The sequence below is a fragment of the Candidozyma duobushaemuli genome (assembly GCF_002926085.2).
Source record: "Candidozyma duobushaemuli strain B09383 chromosome Unknown A_B09383, whole genome shotgun sequence".
NCBI classification, from domain to species: Eukaryota; Fungi; Ascomycota; class Pichiomycetes; order Serinales; family Metschnikowiaceae; genus Candidozyma; species Candidozyma duobushaemuli.
In genome coordinates, this window is record NW_020289901.1 from 547,911 (window position 1) to 572,942 (window position 25,032).

Below are 25,032 nucleotides of genomic sequence, written 5' to 3' on the forward strand. Positions count from 1 at the left end.
CTTCAATGTTGACATATCAGTGTAGGGAGCCGTTTAGGCCTATGAACGATGAAAAAATAGCATTTTCCTACAATTGGTGACCCTCCAAACACCTCCGAGATTTTTTATAAAGCTTTTTCGAATCAGCAGAAAAGCACTTATTTATCCATGTAAATTTCGGAAAATGTTTTTTTGTGTGGGTATTCCTGGTCGAGTTCAAACTGAAGGTCTATTGGTGAAAACGATGCCCATCGTGCGGCACGAAATTCACTATGTAGTTACCCTTTTGGGACACGTTATAACGTATCTCACCCCACACTAGTCAAATTGACACCAAACATTGTCTGAAAGCTGATAAGACCCTCCCAATAGTACCTCAGAATTATCAGACTTATCAGACATCACTTGATCCAGATTCCATTGGATAATCGGTTTATCAGTTAACACCTGCACATACAGCTGTCTTCCTCCCAATTGGGTATCCGATCGACCAGAGGATCCGGTGCCGTATGCGTGTTAGGCTACGATCAATAAGTATCCAACATCACCATGTCTCTTCACACAGTTGCCATAGTGATTGGCACCATGGTGTGTGGGTGTCTTAACTCCCTTCTTACCAAGTACCAGGATAACCAGTGTGTCAAGAACTGCTCAAATCCTGATGTGAATACCCACCAGAACTTCGAGCAACCTGCTATTCAGACTCTACAGATGTTCATCGGCGAGTTTGGCATTTACATTGTGTACTACGTCATCTACAAGTCTCCATTTTCACGGAGAGCCGAATATCAACCGTTGACCGGTGAGACACGGCCTTCGCTGAAGAGTCAAAGCATGCTTCTTGCTATTCCGTCTGTGTGCGATATGTTGGCCACCACTTTTATGAATGTGGGCTTGATCTACACACCCGTCTCGATTTACCAGATGACCAGAGGCGCCATTGTTCTTTTCGTTGCTGTACTTTCGGTAGTATTTCTTCACAGAAGAATAAGGCCTTTGGAGTGGATTGCATTGGTAATCGTCACACTCGGTATAGGTATTGTGGGGTACTCGGAAGTCGAACAGGTCCAGCAAAAACGAATGCAGAGGAACCAGCGCTCGTGATCTTTGGTATGTCCTTGATTATAGTGGCCGTCTCTCTTCAGGCTGTACAATTTGTTGTCGAGGAGAAGATTCTCGCCAAGTACCACTTCACGCCATTGCGCTTGGTCTATACTGAGGGCTTCTTTGGCGTTACGATTTTGACAACCTCTTTGGTTGCTCTTAACTTCATTATTGGGCTGATACAGTCGAAGGATAATTTTGCTGACTCTCCATTCAATTTACGTGAATCGTTGACTCAAACCTTCTCGCTGCGTGAAGTTCTTATCTCCTCGTTCCTTATCATGATTTGCATTTCATCGTTCAACTTTTGTGGGGTCTCTCTTACTCAAAAGCTCTCTGCTACAGCACGTTCGACGATCGACAGTTGTAGGACGCTTTTGGTATGGATTACTGCAATGGTATTGGGATGGGAGTCATTCAGTTCTTTGCAATTGTTTGGCTTCGTTACCCTTTTATTCGGCACCCTTTGTTTTAACGGTGTTCTCCAACCAGAGGATTGGTCGATTATTCCAGACTTCCTCAAGGACAAGGCACACAAAAATGAAAGGCTCATAGACGTTGTGGACGAGCCTGTGGAGAGAATGTGAGAAGCCCCCATCGCGAGAACTGCAAAGCAACATAAAACCTCCCTCGCTTTAATAAACTATAGAGCTATAAATTAGTTAGGATTAAAATGGTCAGAGTGATATAAAGTCTAGTGATCTCTTCTTGATCGTTGTAGGATGTTTTGCAGCCAAGTGCACGTGACCCAATATCGACAAAACGATCTGTCGCTCGCCTACATAACGTTATTGCCACCAAAGTAACTAATCAAAATGGTACGTCAATTAAATAATTCATCCTCAAAAATCGAAACTAATGTCAGTCTTTGAGAGCTGTTCCCGAAAAAACAAATCCCTCTTTGATTTCAACCACCACCTTCGGGATGCTTCTGAGAACACACCAGCTTTGCAGGATACCTTGAGGGCACAAGAAGGTCCATTGAATATTGCTTCCCAGCTCAATAACCGTCATCCATTGGAGTCAAGAATTCAGAATTGGGAAAAAACTCAACATGAAACTAGAATGGAGACTTACAGACGTGTGTTTGGTGCTGGTGAACCAATCCGTAGAACCATGGAGATGGACCTTGTCGAGGCCACCGACTTTAAACCACAGGTGCTTGGTGGCGCCGACACTTTGCATAAAGATATCTTGATGAACAGAGAGAGTACAGTTGATTGGGAAGACATCTACAAGGGTGGTTTTGAGGCTGGCAGAAACGTTCCAGACTTCCACAGTGAGATGGAGAAGAGACTTGGAATCTAAAGGGTCATCTGAATAATTAGAATTGTCTACGAATGAAAAGGTAACGAGATCAAGCGTTGTAGGCGAAGGTGGTCAACCAATTCTTTCAACGATACGGAAGAAACCACGCAAGAAGAAATGGACGTACGAATAATGATTTTGAAACGTAATCTGAGTTACCGAAAGAGAAAATGACGGCTGACAAAGAATCTGTCTTGATAGGACAAAACGGATTTGAAACACCATGTCCAGGGTTAGCGCGTACGTAGCGGAATTTGTACTAGGTTGAGTTATTAGAATCTAAGTCATCGTTTCATGACAAAATGAATTTATTTAAAATATCAATTCGAAATCAAAAAATAGATCTAAAATGTGTCTTCATTTGATCTCTTCAACACTAAGAAATTTGGAAACATCAGCGCGACACTAAAAAAGTGCCGCATTAAAATTTTCCATACTTCACCTCCCACACATCTACATTTACGTCACCTTTTCTTCAGCAAAAGCCGCGTATTTACCACAAATCCCTCAATAAAAGCATTTCATAACACTGCTTCAAACTAAAAGCCCAATGCAAACCGATTCGCATACCAACATGTATGTTTCTCATACTTCAGCTAACGATGAAACCACCTCTTCCCCAGCGAATACTAACGATGCAAGGTTCCGCAAGGAGCATTCATTCAATGAGGCAGCCTCGTCCAATGAAACACCTGCTACTTCGTCCCAGTCCTTCAATATCCCCACCAACAAAGGCTCCAAGAGGTATCCAATCCAAGATGTCTTCAACGTGTGGTATGAGGTTAAAGACCAAGTTCTTAACCAGCCACCAGCTTCCAGGCCCCAGGAAAACTACAAGCATTCTGTTCCCAAGGAGATCTACCATCTCAACTTGCAAAAACAAGCGCAAGGCGGTATGCTGATCCAGCCTACGGATACATCGAGCCAGTTGGATCCGCTGTATCAGCAGAGCCAATCACTGAACCAGTCTATTCAAGGGTCTGTGCCTTCTTTGGAGGATGAAATGGCCCAGATGAGCGTGGGAAAGAAGCTGGCACCGCCTCCCAACCTTGCCCCACCAGAACGGTCAAACTCTACCGATCGAAACTTGGTGCAGCCTGAGCATCTTTTCTGGCTCTATCTTGACCCATCTGGAAATGAGCAAGGTCCGTTCCTGGGTCTTGTTATGCAAGAATGGCTTACGGACGGGTACTTGGATTTCGATTTGCGTATACGTCGTGCTGAAGAGTCCAACTTCTACTCATTGAAGCAATTCTGTGAAGGTGTGAAGAATTATGTTCAACCGTTTAAGGTACCATTGCCGGATTTGACTGGATCTCAGCAGGGTCGTGACTCTCTGCAGATTCCTAATCCTCCTCTAGGCGATACCAATCAACAGTCTGCATTTGCGGCCAGTAACTTGTACTCGTCGCTTTTGCCAAATGGAGGTAATCTGAATCTTGGTGCCGCATCCATGAGAATGAGTAACTCCAACAACTTATTTGATTTCATGGGCTCTCGTGACTATCCGTTGATGAACCAACCTAACCAGTTCTCCAACAATCAATTTGCCATCGATCCCGTTAGCATGAACTTGGGCCAGAACTTGGGCCAAAACTTAGGTCCCAATCTTGGCCAAAACTTAGGCCAAAACTTGTCAGGCAGTTTTGGCCAGTTGCATATGCCTTCCTTGCTCCAGCAGCAGATTCAGCAGCAACAGCAGCCTAACTTGTCCAGGAATAACTCGGGTTGGGGATTGGACACAACTAGTGGCTTGATGGGTGGAAACCCTCTGACTCCTGGTGCTGTAAACACGAATCTTGCTGGGTTAGGCAACCTGGGCCAAATGTCGCCTTGGCTTTCTGGCGTACAGTCGGTGTCCAGAGTTAACTCCCCATTTGTTCCATCATCCTCATTGACAGGGTCTGTCTCTGCTGAGGGTTCTGACATCGCCAAGCCTCAGTCTGACGATCCCGTTCTCCATGACATCCACAGCTCGATGGTCACTGGCATTTTGAATGACGATGATCATCGCCGCCAACCTGCTGAAGAACCACCTGCTGAACCAGAACAACCTAGTGAAGCTCCTTATGAAGATCCTACTGCGAAAATGCCTGGAGCTTTTATTCCAGAGCCCGAGGTGGAAGAACCTCAACCTGCATCACCTCAAAAATCTGTTACGGAGGTGCCTACCGAGCCAACGGAAGAAACTGTTCCTGAGCAGCAGCCAGAGCCAGCAAAGGAAACCGTCAAATCAGAAGCCAAGCAGGAAAAGCCCGCTTTGGCTCCATGGGCCAAGAAGGCTGCTTCTTCAACAGAACAAACTAAACCTTCTATGACTTTGAAAGAAATCCAGGCTTTGGAAGCTGCTCGCTTGCGTGAAGAGCAACAAATCAAAGCTGAGAAGAGACAACAGGCAGCTTTAGCAGAGGCTATTGCCATTTCGAAAGAGGAGGCAGCTGCAGCTGCAGCTGAGAAACCAACTTTCAATTGGGCTAACAATCCATCGCAGCCTGTTATTGGCAAGAAGTCTTTGGCTGAAATTCAGAGAGAGGAAGCTGAAGCAGCGAAGATTAAACACGCCGCTAGCAAGGCGGCTGCTCCAGCCAAGACCTCTCTTGCTAGCTCGTTGGCTGCCTCTGCACCAAAGGAAGATAACGCTTGGACCACCGTTGTGAGCAAGAAACCTGCTCCAGCAAAGAAGCCCGCTCCAGCACCTGTTTCATACTCTTCAGCTGCTGGTGCCTCGACGAGCTCCATTTCTCCTCAGATGTTGCGTGCTGCTTCTTCTACCAGTACCAACACACTGACCATCAATGGAAACGCTGTCAGAGAGGACTTCCTCGTGTGGGCCCGTTCAGCCATGACAAACATGTACCCTTCTGTTTCCAAGAATGACTTGCTTGAGATTTTCACCACCTTGCCTATGCATCCTGATTCCAGCCAATTGATTTCTGAGACAATTTACAGCTCTTCTGCTACCATGGATGGTCGTAGATTTGCTCAGGAATTCATGAAGAGAAGACAAGCTGTCGAGAAACAGGTTGGCGCTGGCAGCGGTGAGAATTGGTCCGCTGCTATTGTTACAAGTGCCGATAAGATCCCTACCGTTGACGATGAAGGATGGAGCACTAGCAAGACTAAGAAGAAGGGAAAGAAGAATTAGATTAGGTATGTACAAGCTGAATAACCAAGCAAATCTCCTTTATGGCCCGTAATTGATACTTTTAACAACCTGAGCGACGCAACTCAAATTCTCTTCAGGAATCATCACCACACCTGACCGTGCCATTGATAAATAGCTCATCTCTATGCTTGCCTCGCATGAGCTGAGGATACGACTGGCAAGACCTGCAACAATACCGGTCAAGTCAAGAGGAAGGGCTCGTAAGTCGATGTCGATGGGAAGAATGATATCTTGTGCAGAGCCAATGATTGATTTGAAGTCAAAGCCCATGGCAGCACGCTTGCGAGCTGAGCCCGGTAGTATGAGCGAAAGCTCGTTGAGTGACGTTCGTGTCATCACAAAATAGTCTGGAAGAAATCCTGATCCAATGCACATCGCAGCCTTCTCGATTGCATCCTTCACTTTACCGGGTCGGGCGCCCGTTAGTAGAAGTTTCTTACTTTTGCTGATTTTGGGGTGGATGCCGTTCTCTTGAAATAGCAGAAGAGTTTTGTCTTCAAGTTCCAGAGTACTAGTAGTTTGGTCTTCACTTTCGCTGGCGTTCTCCGCTTCAGTTTTAACAAAATAGCTGTTCGAGACATCGGAGAACTCAAACGACTTGCTTGTAAGAATTCTTACCACCTCATCCTTGTGGTTATGCGGTATCAAGACAATATCAGTGAAATGACTTGATAGAAAAAATAAAGGGATACCATTTTCTGAAAGAGGTCGCGTTAGTTCCAAAATTCGTGAAGAGTTGTTGGATTCGCCATCACTATCCACTTGAAGATTGATGAATTGTCTGTCGGCGGCCACCACATCATCATAGCTCAACTTCTGGCACACCATCAACAGTTCACGGAAAGTTTCCTGAAAGACTGTGGAGGAGCAGATGACGGTACACTCGTTAGGCGTCAAAGCGAAATGAAAGAAGATGGTCTCTTCGTCTTCGTCGTCCGAGGATTCAACCTCATTCTCGACAGGAGGAGGAGCAATATGTGCGTGCTTACTGCTGTTATCCACCCCGTTATCAGACTTCTGCCGAGCCAAGTTCTCTTGAGAAGCCACAACATCGCTTATTGCTGAATTAGAAGAATCATCACTCAACTCGGAATGCGACAAGTCATCATCAGAGTCGAGTTCAGATTCACTTTCCTGTCCAAGACCAGGGGAGTTTTTCAGTGACTCCTGCTTTAACAACTTGAGGATTGGGGCCGTAAATAGCCAAACTTTATCTCTTGGGATCGATAGAATCGATAGTTTGGTTCGGCTTAGGTGAACTTGGTTGCTCATGGAAAAAAAAAGTTCAAGATGTGACGTGATGAGATCAAAATACTTTATTTGAGTCAGGGCCTCATTGTTTAAGTAGATCTGAGCAGGACATGAATCATCACCCCTCTACGCAAGTTTCTGCGATGCGCGCGGATATGCAGCGCCTATTATTCATACTCTATTCCGCACGACGTAGTGCATCATATTGATCAAATCTGGTCCAAATGTTGCCTCTCGTAAAAAGTTTCCCAGAGCTCAATTGCTTCTTTCTGGGATTCAATGGAACTTTCGATATAGATTTCAACGCTATTTCTGAAGTCGTCAACCCGTTCCATTTCGAAATTGTCCATCTCCTCCTTGATTGTCTCGCTGATAGCATTGAAGCTCTTCTCGAATTGTGCTGTCTTCTGCTTCAAATTGTCGACCTCAAATTTCAATATGTTATACTTTTCTGACTTAGCTTTATGGCTGGCTTTGTTCAATGCCTCCTCCTTTTTGAGCAAGTCCTGCTGGAATGTATAATACTGGTTATACGTCTTCGTCCTCGTCTCAAATATGTATTTGACGGAACCAATAACCCTCAAATACTCCTCAATTGTGAAACCAAGCGTGAGTTGATCTTGCAAATTGACTCTGTCGAGATTTTCTTTGAGTTTCATGTGGATCTCTGCAAAGGCTTTGAGTAAAAGTGAGGTGGCTTTCAGAATCTCAAGATCAGCTAGCTCATCGATGATAGTAGCAATTTCCTCAGTCACGGCCACAATTTCGATTCGTTGACCAGCAATGAGCTCGAGTGATCTGTGGAATGTTTTGAGGTTATGTTCCAAATCTTCAACATATCCCTTTTTCCGTGAAAAGTAGGGGTCTGGCTCGGGAAGCTTTGTTGGTATCGAGAAAAGCGAGCTCATAAAGCCTCCTGTTCCAGAACCGGTTACTACCGATGTACTCAGCATACCGTCATTCTCGGGTTCTCCAGAATCGTCAAGAGCAACACCACCTGTGCGTTCTCTTTCTTTAGAGTCTCTCGCAAAATCTTGCGAGGTCAAGAAGATGATAAAGCTGGGATCATTGACGAAGGCCTCAATTTTGCTAATTTTTTGAAGCATTTTCTCGAGCGATAATCGCCTATTCTCTATGAAGTTTTCGTTAAAGCGCCCAATGTAAGTCTTTTTGGATGGCGGAGGTGGTATTATCCTTCCAGGATGGCTTATTTGAAGTTGTTTGTAAACCCAGCAAAAGTCACGATAACGCCTAGAGACAGTGAAGCGATTGGGGGATTGCTCGGGAAGCAGAAGTTTTAGGTTTCTGGTCTCGATCGAATACACAATGTGTGCATTAGTGATGTCACCAACCTTGATTGGGTTACCAACAGAAATTTCTGTACCTGAAGAGGATGATCTGCGGTTGTGCTTAGATTCACCAGGTTTACTGGGCGACTGAGTTAACTCAGCTTCTTTATCCTCGGTAGAATCAGGTTTGATATCGTACAAAGGAGCATTGCTCTCTTTCACAAGCTCGCTTGCTTTATTTGTGGGGCTTGCTGAACTCTCGTTCTCGTCGGACTCTGGCTTGTTGGCTATCGCACTCAAGGGGTCCGATACACCAGTCTCTTCCTTCAATTGTTTCACAACAGTAGCAGACGGGTATTTTCTGGCACGATGTGCACGGAACAGTGAGCCTTTTAGCTGCAGAGATTTCTTTGGCGATTGAAGATGGTCCGAAGGTTGTTCAGTGGCATTGCTTTGGGTGAGTACCTTCCCTTTATCGCTAAATAAGGGATCCGACGAGGTTACCTTCGATCGATTGGCAAGGGAGGACTCCATGTCGTCAAAGGCGGAGCCCTCTGTGAGCTCTGACATCAAGGCGGACTTCTGCTCCTTTAGTTCCTCCTTTCTCATTTCATGGATCTGGTCCAATTCTGCCTGATGTTGTTGTTGTGAGCCAAGCCCAAAAGGTGATGCTTGGTATGTATGGCTTTGGGTAGTATCATCTTCGTCCTCCTCGTCTTCCTCTTCGTCTTCCTGCTCTTCATTGTCATTCTCATTATCTGGGTCGTCAAGACCAAGGTCGGCAAATTGATTGCCTAGATGTGAGGGGAATGTCGAAGTTGAGGAGAATTTAGTAGATGGCAGTAGCACATCATCCCAGTGTGAGGCGGTCAAATCTTCATCCATGATCGCTGTGACTATAGTGTGTACTATCTCACAGTTGAATCGGAGGCTAGGTGGCTGTCTGGTTGTATGCAGTACATAGTCAATATTTACAGAGTTATGATCTCTAAATTGTTCAGTTTGCTATGTAATTCATATCTATGGGGCGGTGTATCCACCATCCACTAAAATATCCGTACCCGTGGTGTAGGTGGAGGCATCGGATGCAAGATACAAGTAGGCACCCACCAACTCGCGAGGCTGGCCTTGTCTGCCCAAAGGAATGAGTTTGTTCCAAGTTGCAGAGATCTCTGGGTCAATGCTTTCGGTAATGTCAGTGGCGATGTAGCCGGGAGAGACTGAATTGACTCTTGCAAATGGGGCCCATTCAACCGCAAGCGACTTGGCAAGCATTATGGTAGCAGCCTTGGCAGCGTTGTAAGGTGCCTGAAGCTGGGGAATGTTAACAACATGACCAGACATTGATGCGGTGATGATGAAGGAGCCCTTGCCCTTCTTTTTGAAGATCTGACCGGCAGGTTTGGCGCAGTAGTACACAGCGTTCAAGTCCAAATCGATCATTTTCTTCCACGCATCAACGCCTTCCACGTCAATGCAAGGACCCTCGGACCATGCCACGCCGGCATTGGCAACAAAGATGTCAAGTCCGCCAAAGTCCTTCTCAATCTCGTAAACGACCCTTTCCACATCGGTGTGGTCCGAGATGTTGCACTTGTAAGCCTTAACCTTCACTCCGTAAGTCTCGGCCAAGTGCTTCGCCTTGTCTTCAATTGGGTGTGAATTGTACCAGATGGCAACGTCAGCACCAGCCTGAGCGAATGCCTCTGCCACTGCCCAACCAATTCCTCCGGAGGAACCTGTCACTGAGGCGACCTTTCCTTTCAAAGAGAATAAGTCAAGAGCACTAGCAGCAACCTGGGGGCCTGGGTGGGCAAATCGCCGAGAGCTTCGTTTATAATTGATGTGACCATTTTGAAATGTAAGTTCTAAGTAGTTCGCAGTGAGGCTACGCGGATCCTTTTATACAATGTTGGCAAGGTTGCTAACATCTTACATTGGAAGGACAAAGCCTCTGTGTGTGGGCTGTATGCAGGTATTATGTTCTGATTCCGATCTAGCCACAGGGGAACTGGTCCGCTACATCAGAATAGCGGACCGATCATGAAAATTGAGTTAGTGATGTTCATTACGGTATTGTGTAGTGAAGGTGGCTTCAGGTAGCATAATAGAGTGCCCCGTTATACTCGGGCAATGCCATTTGCAGGAGCTGCAGGTCTCTCACTATTGCGGTTCGGACTTTTTCTGGCTTAGACATACTATTTAGTAATATGTTTCTAAGTCTCTACATCATTCAGAGTATGCGGGCCTATTTTATTGTCGGTTCTACAGCCATGATCATAGCAACAGGATTTAGATTAAGCCCTATTTCAAATAAGATATTGGTTACTCGGTGACAAAGATCCACCTTACCAAATACCACCGCCCTGACCGAAACCCATTGAGTTGAACAGGCCGGGAATTGAATTCGGTAGCTTGAACCCGTTGGTCTTGTGAGCACCATTTCCATCATGCTGTCTTTGCGGGCGCCATTGACAGATTTCATAGGCTGCGGCTGTTGTGGCACATTCGGCATGTTCTGCTGTAAAGGCTGGTTCTGGAATGGACCCTGTGTTGCGGTTGAAAAACCAAACTGTAGGTTGTTATTGAGCAGTGGCTGCAACCCCGGTTGGGCCATCGGTCCCGACATCTGAGGATGTGGACCATTGGCTGGATTCTGCATCACTTTAATATGCGTAGCGTTGCCCCGGTCATCATGGATGAGATCAAAGTGGTACCGGCCGGGCACATTCAATATCTTGAGAAACTCAGACATCCCCATCGATGAATTCCCCAAGAGACCTCTCACCACTTGAAACATGTTCATGACAGGAGCCAGATCAAATGAGAGTTGATTATTGGCCAGCATGAGGGTGAATGCATCGAAAGCTGCTTTCTGTACAGCTTCAACGTCGACCATATGTTTCTGCTCCGAAAGTGAAAAACGGTTTCCGCCTACTGGAAGCATTCCGTTGTTAATCTGCTGCAGTGAGGCATTATTATTCCAAATTCCATGTTGTGTCTCAGAACTGGACGTGTTCCAGATAGAGTTGTTTCTCGATGCACCATTTGACCACAAAAAGTTATTGGTTTGTTGGATGCTAGGCCTGGTATTGCTGCCAACAGATGCATTCAGAAATACATCAACCGACGGCGGTTGATGTAACTGGTCCAAGACAGCGTTCGAATTGAATGGACTGAACTGAGAGGTGCTCTGGTTGGCACCAATTCCTTGAGTCGACTGGTGGCTTGAAAATGATTGTGTTCCATTGCGCCAATCCATTCCTCTGAACCCATCAAGCTGTGAGTTGAATTCCGGATTTTTGTTAGGTGAGAAAAGCTGAGGAGCCTGCTCCGGTAAGCCGAACTGATTGACTTCCGCTGAGTTGATGTGGGGTGTAGAAACCGATGTTGATGAGAGTGATTGAGGCTTGGCACGATAAAGTTGTTCCAATAGGTGATTCTTGGGCGGCGAAGTGGTTGGAATGTCAGCCTGTAATTCGTCAAGAGGCATCAAAGGGTTTGTGGAATCAAGAGACAAGCTATTGGCTCTTTCGAGGAGTTCTTGCTGTTGTCTGCTCAAGAACTCTTCTGTCTCATTGAAGTTGTCTTGACCCATGATAGATTGAGGTAGAGGCAACGTTGACAGATGAGTGTCATTGGCCTCTTTCGTTGACAGAGCCGCCTCTATTGGATCAGAGCTTGACTGATTTATAGGAGTCTCCTGAAGGGTAGTCAGCTCTGTTCTCTTCGTCTCTGAATTCTTCGGTTTCTCCTTGCGTCTCTGTTCCTCGCGCCGTTGTTGCTCAAGCCTCTGCTCCTCTAACTTCCGCTGCTGAAGTCGCTGCTCCTCACGTTCTTTCTTCTCCTTCTCGCGCTCGAGTTCTTCTTGCTTCCTCTTCTCAGCTGCTTGTTGCTGTTCAAGCTCCTTCTTTTGCAAAGCTTCTATGCGCTTCCTTTTTTCCTCCTCTTTCTTCAACCTGGCCTCTGCTTTCTTCTTTAATTGCTCTGCCCGAATAGCCTCCTGCTTTCTCTCTGCCTCTTCCTTACGCGCAAGCTCTTCCGCCTCTTTGCGCTTCTTTTCCTCTTCTTTTGCCAACTGCTGTAAACGCTTTTTCTCTTTTTGCTTCTCCTTCGCTTTCAACTTCTTTGCTTCTCGCTCTTTCTTAGCGTTTTCTTCTGCCTCAAGCTCAGCGATAAACTTCTGCGTACGATCTTCCGAAAGCTTACGTTCGTAGGCTTCCATGAACCTCTCACGAATCATGTTGACGGCTTGAATCATAACGAAACCTCGGATTTCCTGAGAACGCCCGCGCTGAGCTTCCTCATCATCGAACTCACCATCATCATAATCTTGATTACTATCGTCATCGTTCAACTCGTCATCATGATCATAATCGTCGTGGTCGCACTCGTGATCGCATTCGTGGTCACATTCATGATTATGCGTGCATTCATGGTCACAAACATAGTCGTGGTCGTGTTCGTGCCCGTGATGATGTGCCACATCTTGCTGATTGTAGTATTCCTCCTCGTTGATACCAGCATTATCGAAAGCTTGTTCGGTATCTTCAGGAGCAAAAGATAGATCTGTATCAACATGTTCGTTGACATTGAGCGGCGATTGTAGCACTTGTTCATTTGGTGGTTCAGATTCGCCCTCCTGAATCTGTTGTATCTTGGAATCAACAAGGTTCATGCGGGCATTCCTGGCATCCGTTAGTGATTCTAGCATATCCACAAATGACTTGCCATCATTCTTCATGATCAAATCTGCAAAATTTGAGAGGAACTGCAGTACATCGTTGAACTGATCGTTGGATTCTTTGTAAAGACGACTGCAGCATCTTATGAACTCCACCGCTTTCGCAAGCCCATTTGCATCATCTTTTTTGATATTGGCGAAAATCTCAGTAAGATTCTTAGCAGACTCGTCGATTGCAGCTTCCGGTTTTATGTTTCTCTGTAGAAGCTCATACTTCACAAGTTCTTGAATCGTGTTCGGGTTGATGAGCTCCAGGACCTTTTTGGCTTTTCCGAGGATATCTAGCATTTCTTTTGGCTCAAGATTCATTAGTAGTTTCTCATCTGGGTCCTGAGAATCATTTTCTTCCTCTCTCTCTTCGATAATATGGTCATTGGCTTCATTCGATGACACTGCTTGCGTAAAGGGATGATCCTCGGTATGGATTGGTTCCTCCATATGTGTATGAGCCGAGGGAGTGATGTGTTCGTTATTTCCGTGGCTTGCCGCAGCATCGATGGTATATTGGTGTTCATATGAGGGATTTGGGTGGAAAGGAGGCTCGGAGAAGCTGCGAGGAAACTCTGCACGAGCATTCATACAGCTCTCAAGATAGTTAGCTATCACATCAAGATGCTGGTTGTATGCTATAGCTAGCTCATCCTCTATGTAGCGGCTATTCCGCCCACAGTAGGCACAAGTGCAATGCTCACCTCCTTGGCTGTGGTGGTGCTCGCCGGTTCCGTATTGATTGAGCGGCAATCCCTTATTCGGATGATTCCGTTTGAGATTTCGTAGGTTCTCCATGAGATGCTCTTTGTCGACACGAAGTATGTCTCTCTTCTCATCATCGGACAAGTTTGCCCAAAACGCTCGTTCTTCGTCGTTGTGGAAATGAAATAAAGAGAAATCTAGCAGTTCTCTGCCATGCGGTTCGGAGTATTCGGGCACTGCAGATTCGCCAGTCGGAGGGTATTCGTCGTCGAGGCTCTCCACAATCAAGTCTCCCGAAGGTCCCACCTTGATTACTCTTGAGGTAGGATAGTCAGCTTCCGGATCGTGGATTCGAGCATCATCAATGGAAAACATTGGATCTTCTGTGGAATGCTGTTCCTCCGTTGGGGCATCATCATTTGCTGCCTTTGACTTCTTCTTCTTCTTTTTCTTCTTCTTTTTAGCAGCCCCACTGGATGTGGCCGTATCTTCTTTTAGTTGGCTGTGACTGTTGGGCTCATGGGAATAGTCGAACCGAACGTCGGTACCGTACTTGTATTGTGTGGCATCCGTCATGATGACGTTTCGGTGTAGTTCTTGCACGTATGAGTTGATCAAATTTGTTAGGCACTTCTCGCGAAGCCCGCCACTACTTAAAGTTGACTACGGGTGAATTGAGTGAATAGAAAGCTCCGGATTAAGCAAAATCGTCAAAGTTTGTTTTATTGAAAATTACTTCATTACAAGTGTTTCTAAAAAGATTCTGGGTAGTATAAGTCGGTTTTGCAGACCGTCGGAATCCCCAGATCCTCTGTCTCAGGCCTGTAGCTTTTCGCACCCGAGCATTAAGTCTGTCTCATCCCCTCTCAGGCATCATTTTTCTTGTCAAGCCTTTCCCGAAGCTTCTTGTTTTCCTCCACAAGATTGCCGACTATGCTTGATAGATGGTCAAGCTTCTCGTATAATGCGTATTGCTCCCACTTTATGCCTCTCTCGTTGGCTTTCTCAACCGGCGGAATCACTTGTTCGATGTCTTTCAGTAAGGATGGGAAGTCTGCAGCAAATTCCGGATCCTTGTTTTCTGCAACGCGTTGCTCTCTGAGCTCAACATTCACTTCATCATCTCTCGTTTCGATTCCGCTGTCTCCCATTACCAACAAGTCTACATCGTATCCGTCTGTCATGTCCCACTCGGTGTCGATTTCATTAGCATCATCGGGAAGACCCTTGAAGCGATTGTACTGGACTCTTCGAGCATTAGCAAGCTCATCAATAGTGATGTACAAAAGCATAGGTGAGTAGACAATCGTCATCACCACTCTGTTGATGTACTTGTATGTACGCTTGGACACCACGTAGTAAAGCGGGAAAATGATCCACTCGATCAAGTTGAACGGTGGGACATACAAGTCTGTATCTGGGGCACGAATGTAACGTAACGTTTTCTGAGCCACCAAGGCGAAATACTCGTCTGTGGCGTTTTCCACAATTGCAGCGTAAGCTGTGGAATATAATGCAACTAGAATGTTCATCAATATGACTTGAAGAACAAATGAGTAAATATAGTATAATACCAGTGCATATGGTGGGACGAGATTCTCGACATCATTGAAGCCAGAGGCACCAATAACAGCATTCACCAATGAAGTCAAAATATGTTTGGTGGCCTCGCTTTTTCCATCTGATGCATCAAGGCCCAAAAAGCCTTCTAAAAAGCCCAAAATCACTACACCAAGCAAAACGAAGAATAGAATAGATTCTTTCATCATCGTCTTGATGACAACGATCATGGCTCCCACAAACTGCTGGGCATCCAAGTATAGAAGAAGGCGGGACCACATCAAGGGTGAGGCACAAGACAACACACGGAAACTGATCTCATCGTATTTTTCTCTGTAAAGACCGGTATGTCTGAGAGATGCGAAACGAAACCCAATGGCAATGACTATGATCGAGTACATGACGTCGTTGAACACATTCCAAAAACCCAAATAGTTCCAGCCCACATGGTATAGTTTTGTAAGCTCGTCAATGATCGAGCCCAAGGTAAACGCATAGAAGAAACCCTCAAAAACATCAACGTCAGTTGTCACGATTTGATGAGTATTCAAAATGATTGTGTAGAAGATCAAGTATAGCACACTAAACGCAATCTCAATCTTGTTTTGATACGCCGGTGTTTTGATTCTATCCGGATCAAAGTGTGTCCTGATAGACTGAGACGCAACACCTTTGTAAAGCACATAGGAATGAGGGTCGGTAGACGATTGCATAATCCAGCCTCTCCATAACCACTTCATGCATCGTTGATAGCCTGAGCAGCCAATTACTATAGTCAGATGCATATCCACTGCCAATTCTAGAGCACTGACAGGGTCGCAATCTTGGCCTCCTATCTTCATCAGATAACGGTGACAAAGCATTCTCAAGAACAAGTACTCGTCATCCTTCGTTTCCTCGATAATATTAACCGCCAAAGACTGTGCAGCAATCGCCCTCAATGAGTATAGTTCATTGTCTGAAAGTCTATATTCAGCTTGTTGCCAGTACCACCCAGTGACCTTCAACAAGGCAAAAACAAGAGCTGCCCGGTACTTATACGAAGTTGTACCAGCAGCACCATTACCTTTTCCACCAGCACAACGATAAATAAGGCGAATCACTTTGGGGTTAAGCACAGCCAGGTGAGGATTCACAATCTCCTTCTCATCGAAGATAGTCGGAATCACCCTATCAATGACTGCCTTTAAGTTTAGCGCAATTCGATAACTTTGTCTGGAGTCGGCACAGCGGCCATTGCCAATGCTACTACCAGTTGGAAACAACGGATCCTCCTCGATAGACATCTTTAGTGTTGTTGATAACAGAACTCACATACTCCGCAACCTTCTCGTAGGCAGGCAGACAGGCATGCATGGAAACATTTTCAATTGAATGATCTGTTGATCGGATGAGTTTGATATGATCTGGATCTCGTCGATTGTGCTATTCTTTTGGTTCAATGAATAGACATCGTGGTCTGTCAATTATTATGTAATTTTTGTTTATCAATAGCTCGCCTATATAGATATGCAATTATTGTGCCGCGCGTCTCCGAAAGGATATAGGCGCAGGGGAATTATGTTGACGGCTGCTATTTTTGGAAACCACTTCCACAGAAAAGGAATTTAATATTCTAGTAAAAAGTTTAGTAGTGCGCTCGTCTTTGCTTGTCTCTGTTCTTTGAATCATTTGGTCAGCCTTTCTGCTGCAATTATAGTTTTTTCCATCTCTTTTGGATCTCTTGATCGTAGGCCAATGCTGTCGTTGTCCCTACTACCAAGTCAAACATACCACTCATACCGAAAAGCTCTTGATCTTCAAACACTGTGAGCCAGCCGAGTTTGAAGTGATGGTCAGGATCGTCGTCTTTGGGGAACTGCTCACCGTAGAGCCCATCTCCACATTTGAAATATGCTTTCTGTTCCGCAAAGGGATCTACTTGAGCCAGCTGCGGGCTGATGCCGCTCTCTTCATCCATCTTAGATAGTCTATTAATAGATTGGATGGCACGTTTTCTGATCTTCGACTCGCAAGGTCGAAACAACGCCGTCACCGGTGGGAATCTCTCGTCTTGCATTCTCCGGTTCTTGGTTTGAAAATTGCGGTGGAAGTAGATATTTTGCTTACAAATGTATTTGGGCACTTCGGATCTCTTTGATAACGACCATTTCTGCTTGACTCTAGGAATTGCACCCAAATCCCACCTCAGGTTATCTATGGTCCGGACCTCGTAGTTTTTCATCTGGTATGGTGGCTGAATTGGATAGTATTGTGGGTCAATTCGCTTTGGATTAATGGTACCCTCGTGGACACCAGTGTTCTCATTCAGCGGCACAAGTTCTCCACCGAGAACTCTTCTCGTCTTCCTGACTTTGTATTTGAATGATCCGTCGGGTAGTTTTTTGAATCGCATTATCAGCGTTCCGGATTCAAACTCCTCGAAGTTGATGGTGAACCCATCCTGGTCCTTTTCCACACTCATAAAGTATCCTGGAAGGCTGCGGCACTGTAAGTGCCTCATGGTGGGATTGGTGCTCAAGTACATGTCATCACCAAAACATTGGATATGAAATTTCCAAAAAGCTTGGTCCTCTGTTCCATTCTCCCTAATTTGTGGCTGCAAAGTCAGCTGCCTCTCTGGCAATGGAGGTCGTCTTCTGCTAGGAGCTCGGCGAGGTAGTGGCGGAGGTGCTTCCTCTAGTAGCCGCGAACCATCCTGGGGATGATTATTCTGTTGGGATTGAAGTTGAGCCTCTTCATAGGAAGGTAGGTCTGGATCCACAAAAGAAGACATGTAGTAAGTACCGTTGGGTCAGATTTGGCGCTTGACAGGAAGGATCATCTCTGCAAGGCAAGAGGCTGTACAATGCAACCATCACGTGAAGAACGTTGCATTTTACCAACGTCCACAACTGGATTCAATTAATGGAAAGAGAGGCTGTTGATGATGGTGGTGGAATGAAAATATCGGTTTTAGCATATGAATTTTAGCCCGGTAGTTAAGCCATGACGCTTTGATTCATTTCCTCTGGGGCACCTTATCGCCGAGCTTGTGGGCTTGCTGACATAATAATTTATTATTTACTAGTTTTAGACAAACAGCAAGGGGGCTATAGCTTTTTATAATCGCTTGTCTTGGTTCCTGTGGAGATCTTGTGTGGTACTTCTTCTTAGATCTAGCCCGAGCCATACAACGCAACCACATCTGGGAAGAGTCGAGTGTAGGGTGTTTAATACATGTCTCTATACTGAGAATCATAGAATGCAGGCTGGCTACTTCATTCTCTTTTCTTTCTGTCTTTTTCATATTTCTTTCAATCTTTTTTCTTTGAACTATCAGTGGTATGACCCTGGCAACTGCCTTGAATTCACACTTTCCACATCAAGATGCAAAATGGCTGCAAAATCACATAATTCTGAATTCAACTATAAAGATCATTTAATTGCCCCGGATGAATAATAAACAGAGCGATGCCAATTTACAGAAAAAGTGACACGTTTGCAACCCCTGGCGCTAAATTGCTAGTACCTGTATTGCTCGATTGTGGCCCACTCGTGTCTCACAATCTGATTCCATGCTTGAGCAGCGCGCCTTGAAAATGTCGACTTTCAAACAACACTTCTTGTTGCTCATCCGTTTATTAAATCAAAGTCATGAGTGAGGAAGTCACACCTGCTCCACTCGTATGTTACGTGCTTTTGGGCCAGTTGCTTCAAAACTAGATTGAAACGAATAGGACAGTCCCACTACGGACCTCTGAGGCTCGATGCGTTGATATTCTCCCATTTTAACAAATACTAACCATAAGATTGGATTCTCTCCGTCGATAGAGAACAACAGAAAGAAGTACTTTGCTCCAGATACGAAACCAAAAATCGATGTCGATGACACAGTCAAGAAATTCAAGTACTTGTTAGGCTTGACCAACTTGTTTCAGCACTTCATCGACTCGAAGGCAAGAAAGGACCCTGTCTTTGCACAAGTGTTGCACAAGATGAGTGAAACCCAACCCAAAAGTAATGCTGGTGCCAACAGAAGAAGAAAGACAGAGAAGGAAGAGGATGCAGAATTGTTAGATGACGAACAAGACACACCAACAATAACCGAGTTTACCGAAAGTCCTACTTACGTGCATGGCCAGCTTCGTCCTTATCAGATCCAGGGATTGAATTGGTTGGTGTCGCTTTACGAAAACAATCTTTCTGGAATCTTGGCGGACGAAATGGGATTGGGTAAGACTTTGCAAACCATTTCGTTCCTCGGGTACTTGCGCTATATGCGTGGTATCAATGGTCCTCACTTGGTGGTAGCTCCTAAGTCTACACTTGATAACTGGGCCAGAGAGTTTGCCAGGTGGACCCCAGAGGTGAATGTTTTCGTTCTACAAGGTGACAAAGAGGAGAGACTGGAGTTGATCCAGAACCGTTTGCTACTGTGTGACTTTGACGTTGTGATTGGCTCTTACGAAATTGTTATTCGTGAAAAAGCCTCCTTCAGAAAGTTTGATTGGGAATATATTGTGATTGATGAGGCTCATAGAATTAAAAACGAGGAGTCCTTGCTTTCGCAAATCATTCGTCTTTTCCACTCCAAAAATAGGCTTTTGATTACGGGAACTCCATTGCAAAATAACTTGCACGAATTGTGGGCCTTGCTCAATTTCATCTTGCCTGATGTGTTTGGTGATTCTGATGCCTTCGATCAATGGTTCAGCGCAACCGAAGATACCTCCCAACAACAAGACGATAATGTTGTTGCTCAATTACACAAAGTTCTCAAACCATTTTTGTTACGTCGTATCAAGTCTGATGTCGAGAAATCCCTTTTGCCAAAGCAAGAGCTCAACGTATATGTCAAGATGACAGATATGCAGAGAAAATGGTACCAGAAACTTCTTGAAAAGGATATTGATGCCGTTAATGGTGCAAATGGAAAGAAGGAGTCCAAAACGAGATTGCTTAATATCGTCATGCAACTCAGGAAATGTTGCAACCATCCATACTTGTTTGAGGGTGCAGAGCCAGGTCCCCCCTACACAACCGATGAGCATTTGGTTTACAACGCCCAAAAGATGCTAATTTTAGACAAACTTTTGAAAAAGTTTCAAAAAGAAGGATCCAGAGTGTTGATTTTCTCTCAAATGTCCAGAATGCTAGATATCCTCGAGGATTACTGCTTGTTCCGCTCCTTTGAGTATTGCAGAATCGACGGCCAAACTGATCATGCTGACCGTGTGGATGCAATTGACGAGTACAATAAACCAGGATCTTCTAAGTTTGTGTTTTTGTTGACCACAAGGGCTGGTGGCTTGGGCATTAACTTGACCACTGCTGATATCGTTGTTTTATTTGATAGTGATTGGAACCCACAAGCTGACTTGCAGGCTATGGATAGAGCTCATAGAATTGGTCAAACAAAGCAAGTCAAGGTTTTCAGATTCGTCACGGAGAATGCAATCGAAGAGAAGGTTCTCGAAAGAGCAGCGCAAAAGTTGAGGTTGGATCAGTTAGTCATCCAGCAAGGTAGAAACAGTGGTGGTGCTCAACAAAGCGGCAAGGCTGCTTCAAAGGACCAATTGTTGGATATGATTCAGCATGGTGCCGCTGAGATTTTCAAGGCCAAGGATTCCGACGACCCAAGCAATGCTGATGTTGACATTGACGCATTGCTCGCGGACTCTGAGAAGAAAACCCAAGAACTCAATAAGAAATATGCGAAGTTGGACTTGAACGCCTTGCAGAACTTCTCGAATGATGAATCAGTCTACGAATGGAATGGTGAGAATTTCAAGAAGAAGGAACCAACCGCAATAACGAACATTGGCCACGCTTGGATTAACCCAGGAAAAAGAGAGCGTAAAGAGAACTATTCGATTGACATGTACTACAAAGATGTGTTGAAATCTGGAAGCAGATCTACTCCAAGAACGGGGCCTAAACCACCCAAGCAACTCAATATTTATGATCATCAATTCTTCCCACCAAAGCTCATGGAGCTTTATGACATGGAGAGAAACTACTATAAGAAGCAAACTGGATACAAGGCTACACTCAAAAAAGGTTCAGCTAAAGACTTGGAGAAGCGTGAGTTGGAACAGAAGCTAGAACAGGAAGAAATTGAAAATTCTCGTCCTTTGACTGAAGAAGAGAAAGAACTCAAGGAGGAACTTTTGACTCAAGGCTTCACCAACTGGAATCGTAAAGACTTTATCCACTTTATTGCTGTCTCGACAAAACATGGTCGTAATGCTATATCAATGATCGCCGCCGAGTTCGATGACAAGTCGATAGACGAGATCAGAGAATATGCTCGCAAGTTTTGGCTGAGCTACAAAGAAATTGATGGATTTGAAAAGTACATCAATCAAATTGAGCTTGGTGAAGAGAAGGTTCAGCGGGTGAAATTGCAGAAAGAGAGTATTCGCCGCAAGGTGTCTAGCTACAAGTACCCTCTTCAAGAGCTTGTCTTGAAATACCCACCGGCGGCTACTAACAAGAGGACTTTCACTGACGAAGAAGACAGGTTCTTAATCGTCCAAATGTACAGATTTGGCCTTGACAGGCCTGATCTTTACGAGAGAATCCGCGATGTCATAAGGATGAGCCCCCTTTTCCGTTTTGACTTCTTCCTCCTATCTAGATCCACCGCTGAGATTTCAAGAAGATGCAGCACATTGATACAATGCGTTTTCAAGGAGATTCACCCTAACGAGGCCAAAGCATCTGCACCAAAGACAGGCGCTGCTTCCAACGGCACAAAAAGGAAAGAAGCAGACACGAAGAGCACGAGCAACAAAAAGCGCAAGAAGTAAAAAGTTCACCACTTGCAAGAATTTATGGAGATGCTCTTTATAATATTAAATAGATATACAAGGAAGTTAACTGTTCTTAAGTAATGATACAATGACAGGTTCAATCTGGAGAGGACTGACAGCCGAGACGAACCTATGCCTGACCACGCCATCTCTATCAATCAAGAATTTTTCGAAATTCCATCGTATGCCTCTGAAACCAAGCGATCCTGCCATTTTCAGCTTCAAGTATGCATAAACAGGGTTAGTGTCGTCACCGTTGACGATCGTTTTCTTCATTACAGGGAAGGTGCATTTAAACTGTTCCCTTATGAAAGTCTCAAGATTTTGCGTGGATTCAGGCTCTTGACCACCGAACTGATTGCATGGGAAAGCGATGATTTCTAATCCTTGATCTCCATACTTTTTATATAGTTTCTCCAAGTCATCATACTGTGGAGAGAAACCACAGAGAGACGCGACGTTAACGATCAAGACCACTTTTCCTTTTAGAGAAGCAAAGTCAAAATTTCGCATCTGACCGTCTAGTGTCGCCAATCCATAGAAATCTGACATTGTTGTTGTGGTGGTGGATTAAAAAGTCATCAAAGAAGTTTCGGGGCGGTCGGACTTCCCAGATGGCTAAGCTACCAATTTGCACCCGTACATATCACCACCCTGTAGCTGAAGTAGCTTATAGTAGTTCGAATTCAATAAATCATTCAAGAGATGTTACCCATGAAGTACGCAATCCACAAGTGTACTAGGAGAGAAGCCATAAACGCACTTTTCACGGAATGTATTGAAAGCTCCGAAATCTGACCTGCCCCACCATGGGGAAATACAAATCCTACGGGAGTGTACTGCACACAGCCGCGGCTGCTGCTCCCGGTTTTAACCGCTCCGGGACGTATCAATCACACGATTTTATTGTCTAGGGAGGGACGGGTCCAGTGCGAGTAAAAGGCAACATAAGGCTGGCAGGCAGGCACATTTATTTTTTTCTTTCCTCACTCCCCCATATTTCACAATAAAGCTACTTTACGCTTAACACCGAACCCTGGTCGTTTAAAATTTACCAGGCTTACACAGATCCTATCGGTGTTAGATACAACCAGTTCCGCTCATCCTTGTTTACGAACTCCTAGCTCCTTTTTGTCATCGGACTTTGGCCCTCATCTTCATAAACTCCTTCGACTCCACATGTTAAATTGAGCCACTATGTCTTTTAAAGTAAATTGGAATACGCTAGAAACGGATTCGTTACGTTCCTGGACGACAGAGTTGCTTACTGACGCCCTTAATTCAGGCAGAAGACCTAACATTTTAGCATCCGACATCCAAATCAAAGACCTCAATTTTGGCAAGGTTGCCCCTGACTTTGAGATCTTGGAGATTGGCGAACTCGACAAAGATAGGTTTAGAGGAATATTCAAGATCAATTATTCGGGTGACTTTCATCTCACGCTACACACGAAGGTTCAGGCGAATCCGCTTAAAATCTACGGGGATAACTCTCAAGAAAAAGAGGTTTCACCTTCTCAGTCATTCATAACTCCAGACTTCTTGTTATCAGTTGAGCCATTCAATCTTCCGCTCGATCTCAAGTTGAGCGATATCAAGATCTCGGGCATTGGAATCATTGTGTTTTCTAAAAGCAAGGGTCTCACCTTGGTGTTCCGCAATGATCCTTTGGACTCCATAAAGGTTAGCTCTACTTTCGACACTGTTCAAGTCTTGGCTAACTTCTTGCAGAAACAAATCGAGACACAAATTAGAGACTTGTTTAGAGAGACTCTTCCCACTCTTCTTCACAAACTCAGTTTGAAGTATGTCTCGGCTCTCACGCCTAACGAAGTCATGAACAACTTGAAAGATCACTTGAACTCATCGCATTATGCCAACAGTTTGGACCTCTCTGAGTCGCAAACTATCTCACCAAGTAACTTGAGGAGGCTCGCCACCCTATATTGTTCGAGAGAAACTCTTGACCTAAAGGTGCCCAAATTCAAACGTGTTGTACAAAGGAATAGTTTGGAGAAGTTCAACAAACACCTTTATCCGAACTTGGTCAATTCGTTGTACTCTAAGTTGGATATTGCTACTCCATCAACAACCTCCAGCAACAACAGCGTTCCGGTGGAGCTTTTCTTACAGAAGGACTACTCCAATGTGGAGAGTATTGTGAAGGAGATTTCAAGCATTCAAGGAAAAACCTTTAAATCTGTTAACAACAATGATAAAGCATCACCAAAGAGAAGAACTATCAAGATGGGTCACAAGTTGAAGAAGAAGCCAGCTAAGGAGGCTGTACCATCTCACATGGGTCAAGATAGTGCGGCATTGGCAAGAGCCACAAGCATACCGAGAAACAACACTGAATACTGTGATTCATCGTCCGACACTTTTGTGGAGGAAGACTCCACAGTGGAACATCCAAAGCCATTGCAACACGACAAGCGCCCTCCTTTGGTCATATCCTACGGCCACCTTGCTCACTCAAATCTAAGCGGTTGCCCATCGCCCTTGAGTTCGAACTCATCCTTTATTGGAGGAGTCGGTATTGGCAATTTCACCATCGCGAACGCTCCCCCTATTTCAGCATCACCAGTTAGCATTAGAGAACGAGAGAAAGAGGCGAAAACTCAGCAGCTCAAGGTTAAGAAGTCCCTCAATCATATCGACATCGGCCGGATCAATGAGAAGCTCATGAGTCTCAACGAGCCAAAGGTTAGCGCTAAAGGCACCATGAAAACCGATGAGATGGAGGCACCTCCCCCACCTTACCACCACATTACGCTGAGCATTTAATGATTATGAGAACACGGAATCACGTACATAGCTATGAATATTTATTAACGTCAACGGATTGCTACACTTCCTTGATTTGCGCCAACCGCGAATGCAGACAGTAATTTGGCCATTTTGGGCACAGATAAAAATAGGCGCGAGTGTTTGGTTCACTCTTTTTTAACGTGCGCAGCAGGTCCATAAAACCCTTTTAGAACACCTTCGAAGCGTTCATCTCCTTCGCTTATTGCATTACATTTATATAACTCAAAGCCCTTTCAGCTTTCGAGCAGCTTGAAACAAACGATACTTTCGCTAGCTCTAACACATCATCGCATTTTCTTGCATCACACTCGTCAAATCAAAAAGTACGCC

General features: G+C 44.9%; 11 protein-coding genes across 11 annotated transcripts; 5 read left to right on the forward strand and 6 right to left on the reverse strand. All coding sequences in view use genetic code 12, as the record gives it.

The window, feature by feature from the left end:
• Positions 1-528: 528 nt before the first annotated feature.
• Positions 529-1,670, forward strand: CXQ87_000245 (uncharacterized protein; the record flags this gene model as incomplete). Its single annotated transcript, XM_025478827.1, has 2 exons — positions 529-1,044; positions 1,068-1,670. The coding sequence occupies 2 exons, from the start codon at positions 529-531 to the stop codon at positions 1,668-1,670; spliced, it is 1,119 nt and encodes a 372-aa protein (XP_025338300.1).
• Positions 1,671-1,941: 271 nt separating this feature from the next.
• On the forward strand, positions 1,942-2,391 carry CXQ87_000246 (uncharacterized protein; the record flags this gene model as incomplete). The annotated part of the gene is made up of 1 exon (XM_025478828.1): positions 1,942-2,391. The coding sequence occupies one exon, from the start codon at positions 1,942-1,944 to the stop codon at positions 2,389-2,391; it is 450 nt and encodes a 149-aa protein (XP_025338301.1).
• Positions 2,392-2,965: 574 nt separating this feature from the next.
• Positions 2,966-5,536, forward strand: CXQ87_000247 (uncharacterized protein; the record flags this gene model as incomplete). The annotated part of the gene is made up of 1 exon (XM_025478829.1): positions 2,966-5,536. The coding sequence occupies one exon, from the start codon at positions 2,966-2,968 to the stop codon at positions 5,534-5,536; it is 2,571 nt and encodes an 856-aa protein (XP_025338302.1).
• A 39-nt stretch (positions 5,537-5,575) lies between these two features.
• On the reverse strand, positions 5,576-6,829 carry CXQ87_000248 (uncharacterized protein; the record flags this gene model as incomplete). The annotated part of the gene is made up of 1 exon (XM_025478830.1): positions 5,576-6,829. One exon carries the CDS (start codon positions 6,827-6,829, stop codon positions 5,576-5,578), a length of 1,254 nt encoding a protein of 417 aa, XP_025338303.1.
• A 188-nt stretch (positions 6,830-7,017) lies between these two features.
• CXQ87_000249 (sorting nexin 1) lies at positions 7,018-8,982 on the reverse strand (the record flags this gene model as incomplete). Its single annotated transcript, XM_025478831.1, has 1 exon — positions 7,018-8,982. The coding sequence occupies one exon, from the start codon at positions 8,980-8,982 to the stop codon at positions 7,018-7,020; it is 1,965 nt and encodes a 654-aa protein (XP_025338304.1).
• A 135-nt stretch (positions 8,983-9,117) lies between these two features.
• Positions 9,118-14,110, reverse strand: CXQ87_000250 (sorbose reductase SOU1; the record flags this gene model as incomplete). The annotated part of the gene is made up of 2 exons (XM_025478832.1): positions 9,118-9,894; positions 10,538-14,110. The coding sequence occupies 2 exons, from the start codon at positions 14,108-14,110 to the stop codon at positions 9,118-9,120; spliced, it is 4,350 nt and encodes a 1,449-aa protein (XP_025338305.1).
• Positions 14,111-14,400: 290 nt separating this feature from the next.
• On the reverse strand, positions 14,401-16,380 carry YVC1 (Yvc1p; the record flags this gene model as incomplete). Its single annotated transcript, XM_025478833.1, has 1 exon — positions 14,401-16,380. One exon carries the CDS (start codon positions 16,378-16,380, stop codon positions 14,401-14,403), a length of 1,980 nt encoding a protein of 659 aa, XP_025338306.1.
• A 407-nt stretch (positions 16,381-16,787) lies between these two features.
• On the reverse strand, positions 16,788-17,558 carry CXQ87_000252 (uncharacterized protein; the record flags this gene model as incomplete). Its single annotated transcript, XM_025478834.1, has 1 exon — positions 16,788-17,558. The coding sequence occupies one exon, from the start codon at positions 17,556-17,558 to the stop codon at positions 16,788-16,790; it is 771 nt and encodes a 256-aa protein (XP_025338307.1).
• A 1,172-nt stretch (positions 17,559-18,730) lies between these two features.
• CXQ87_000253 (chromatin-remodeling ATPase) lies at positions 18,731-21,888 on the forward strand (the record flags this gene model as incomplete). Its single annotated transcript, XM_025478835.1, has 2 exons — positions 18,731-18,760; positions 18,886-21,888. The coding sequence occupies 2 exons, from the start codon at positions 18,731-18,733 to the stop codon at positions 21,886-21,888; spliced, it is 3,033 nt and encodes a 1,010-aa protein (XP_025338308.1).
• A 66-nt stretch (positions 21,889-21,954) lies between these two features.
• CXQ87_000254 (glutathione peroxidase) lies at positions 21,955-22,443 on the reverse strand (the record flags this gene model as incomplete). The annotated part of the gene is made up of 1 exon (XM_025478836.1): positions 21,955-22,443. The coding sequence occupies one exon, from the start codon at positions 22,441-22,443 to the stop codon at positions 21,955-21,957; it is 489 nt and encodes a 162-aa protein (XP_025338309.1).
• Positions 22,444-23,088: 645 nt separating this feature from the next.
• Positions 23,089-24,678, forward strand: MDM34 (ERMES complex subunit; the record flags this gene model as incomplete). Its single annotated transcript, XM_025478837.1, has 1 exon — positions 23,089-24,678. One exon carries the CDS (start codon positions 23,089-23,091, stop codon positions 24,676-24,678), a length of 1,590 nt encoding a protein of 529 aa, XP_025338310.1.
• Positions 24,679-25,032: the final 354 nt, after the last annotated feature.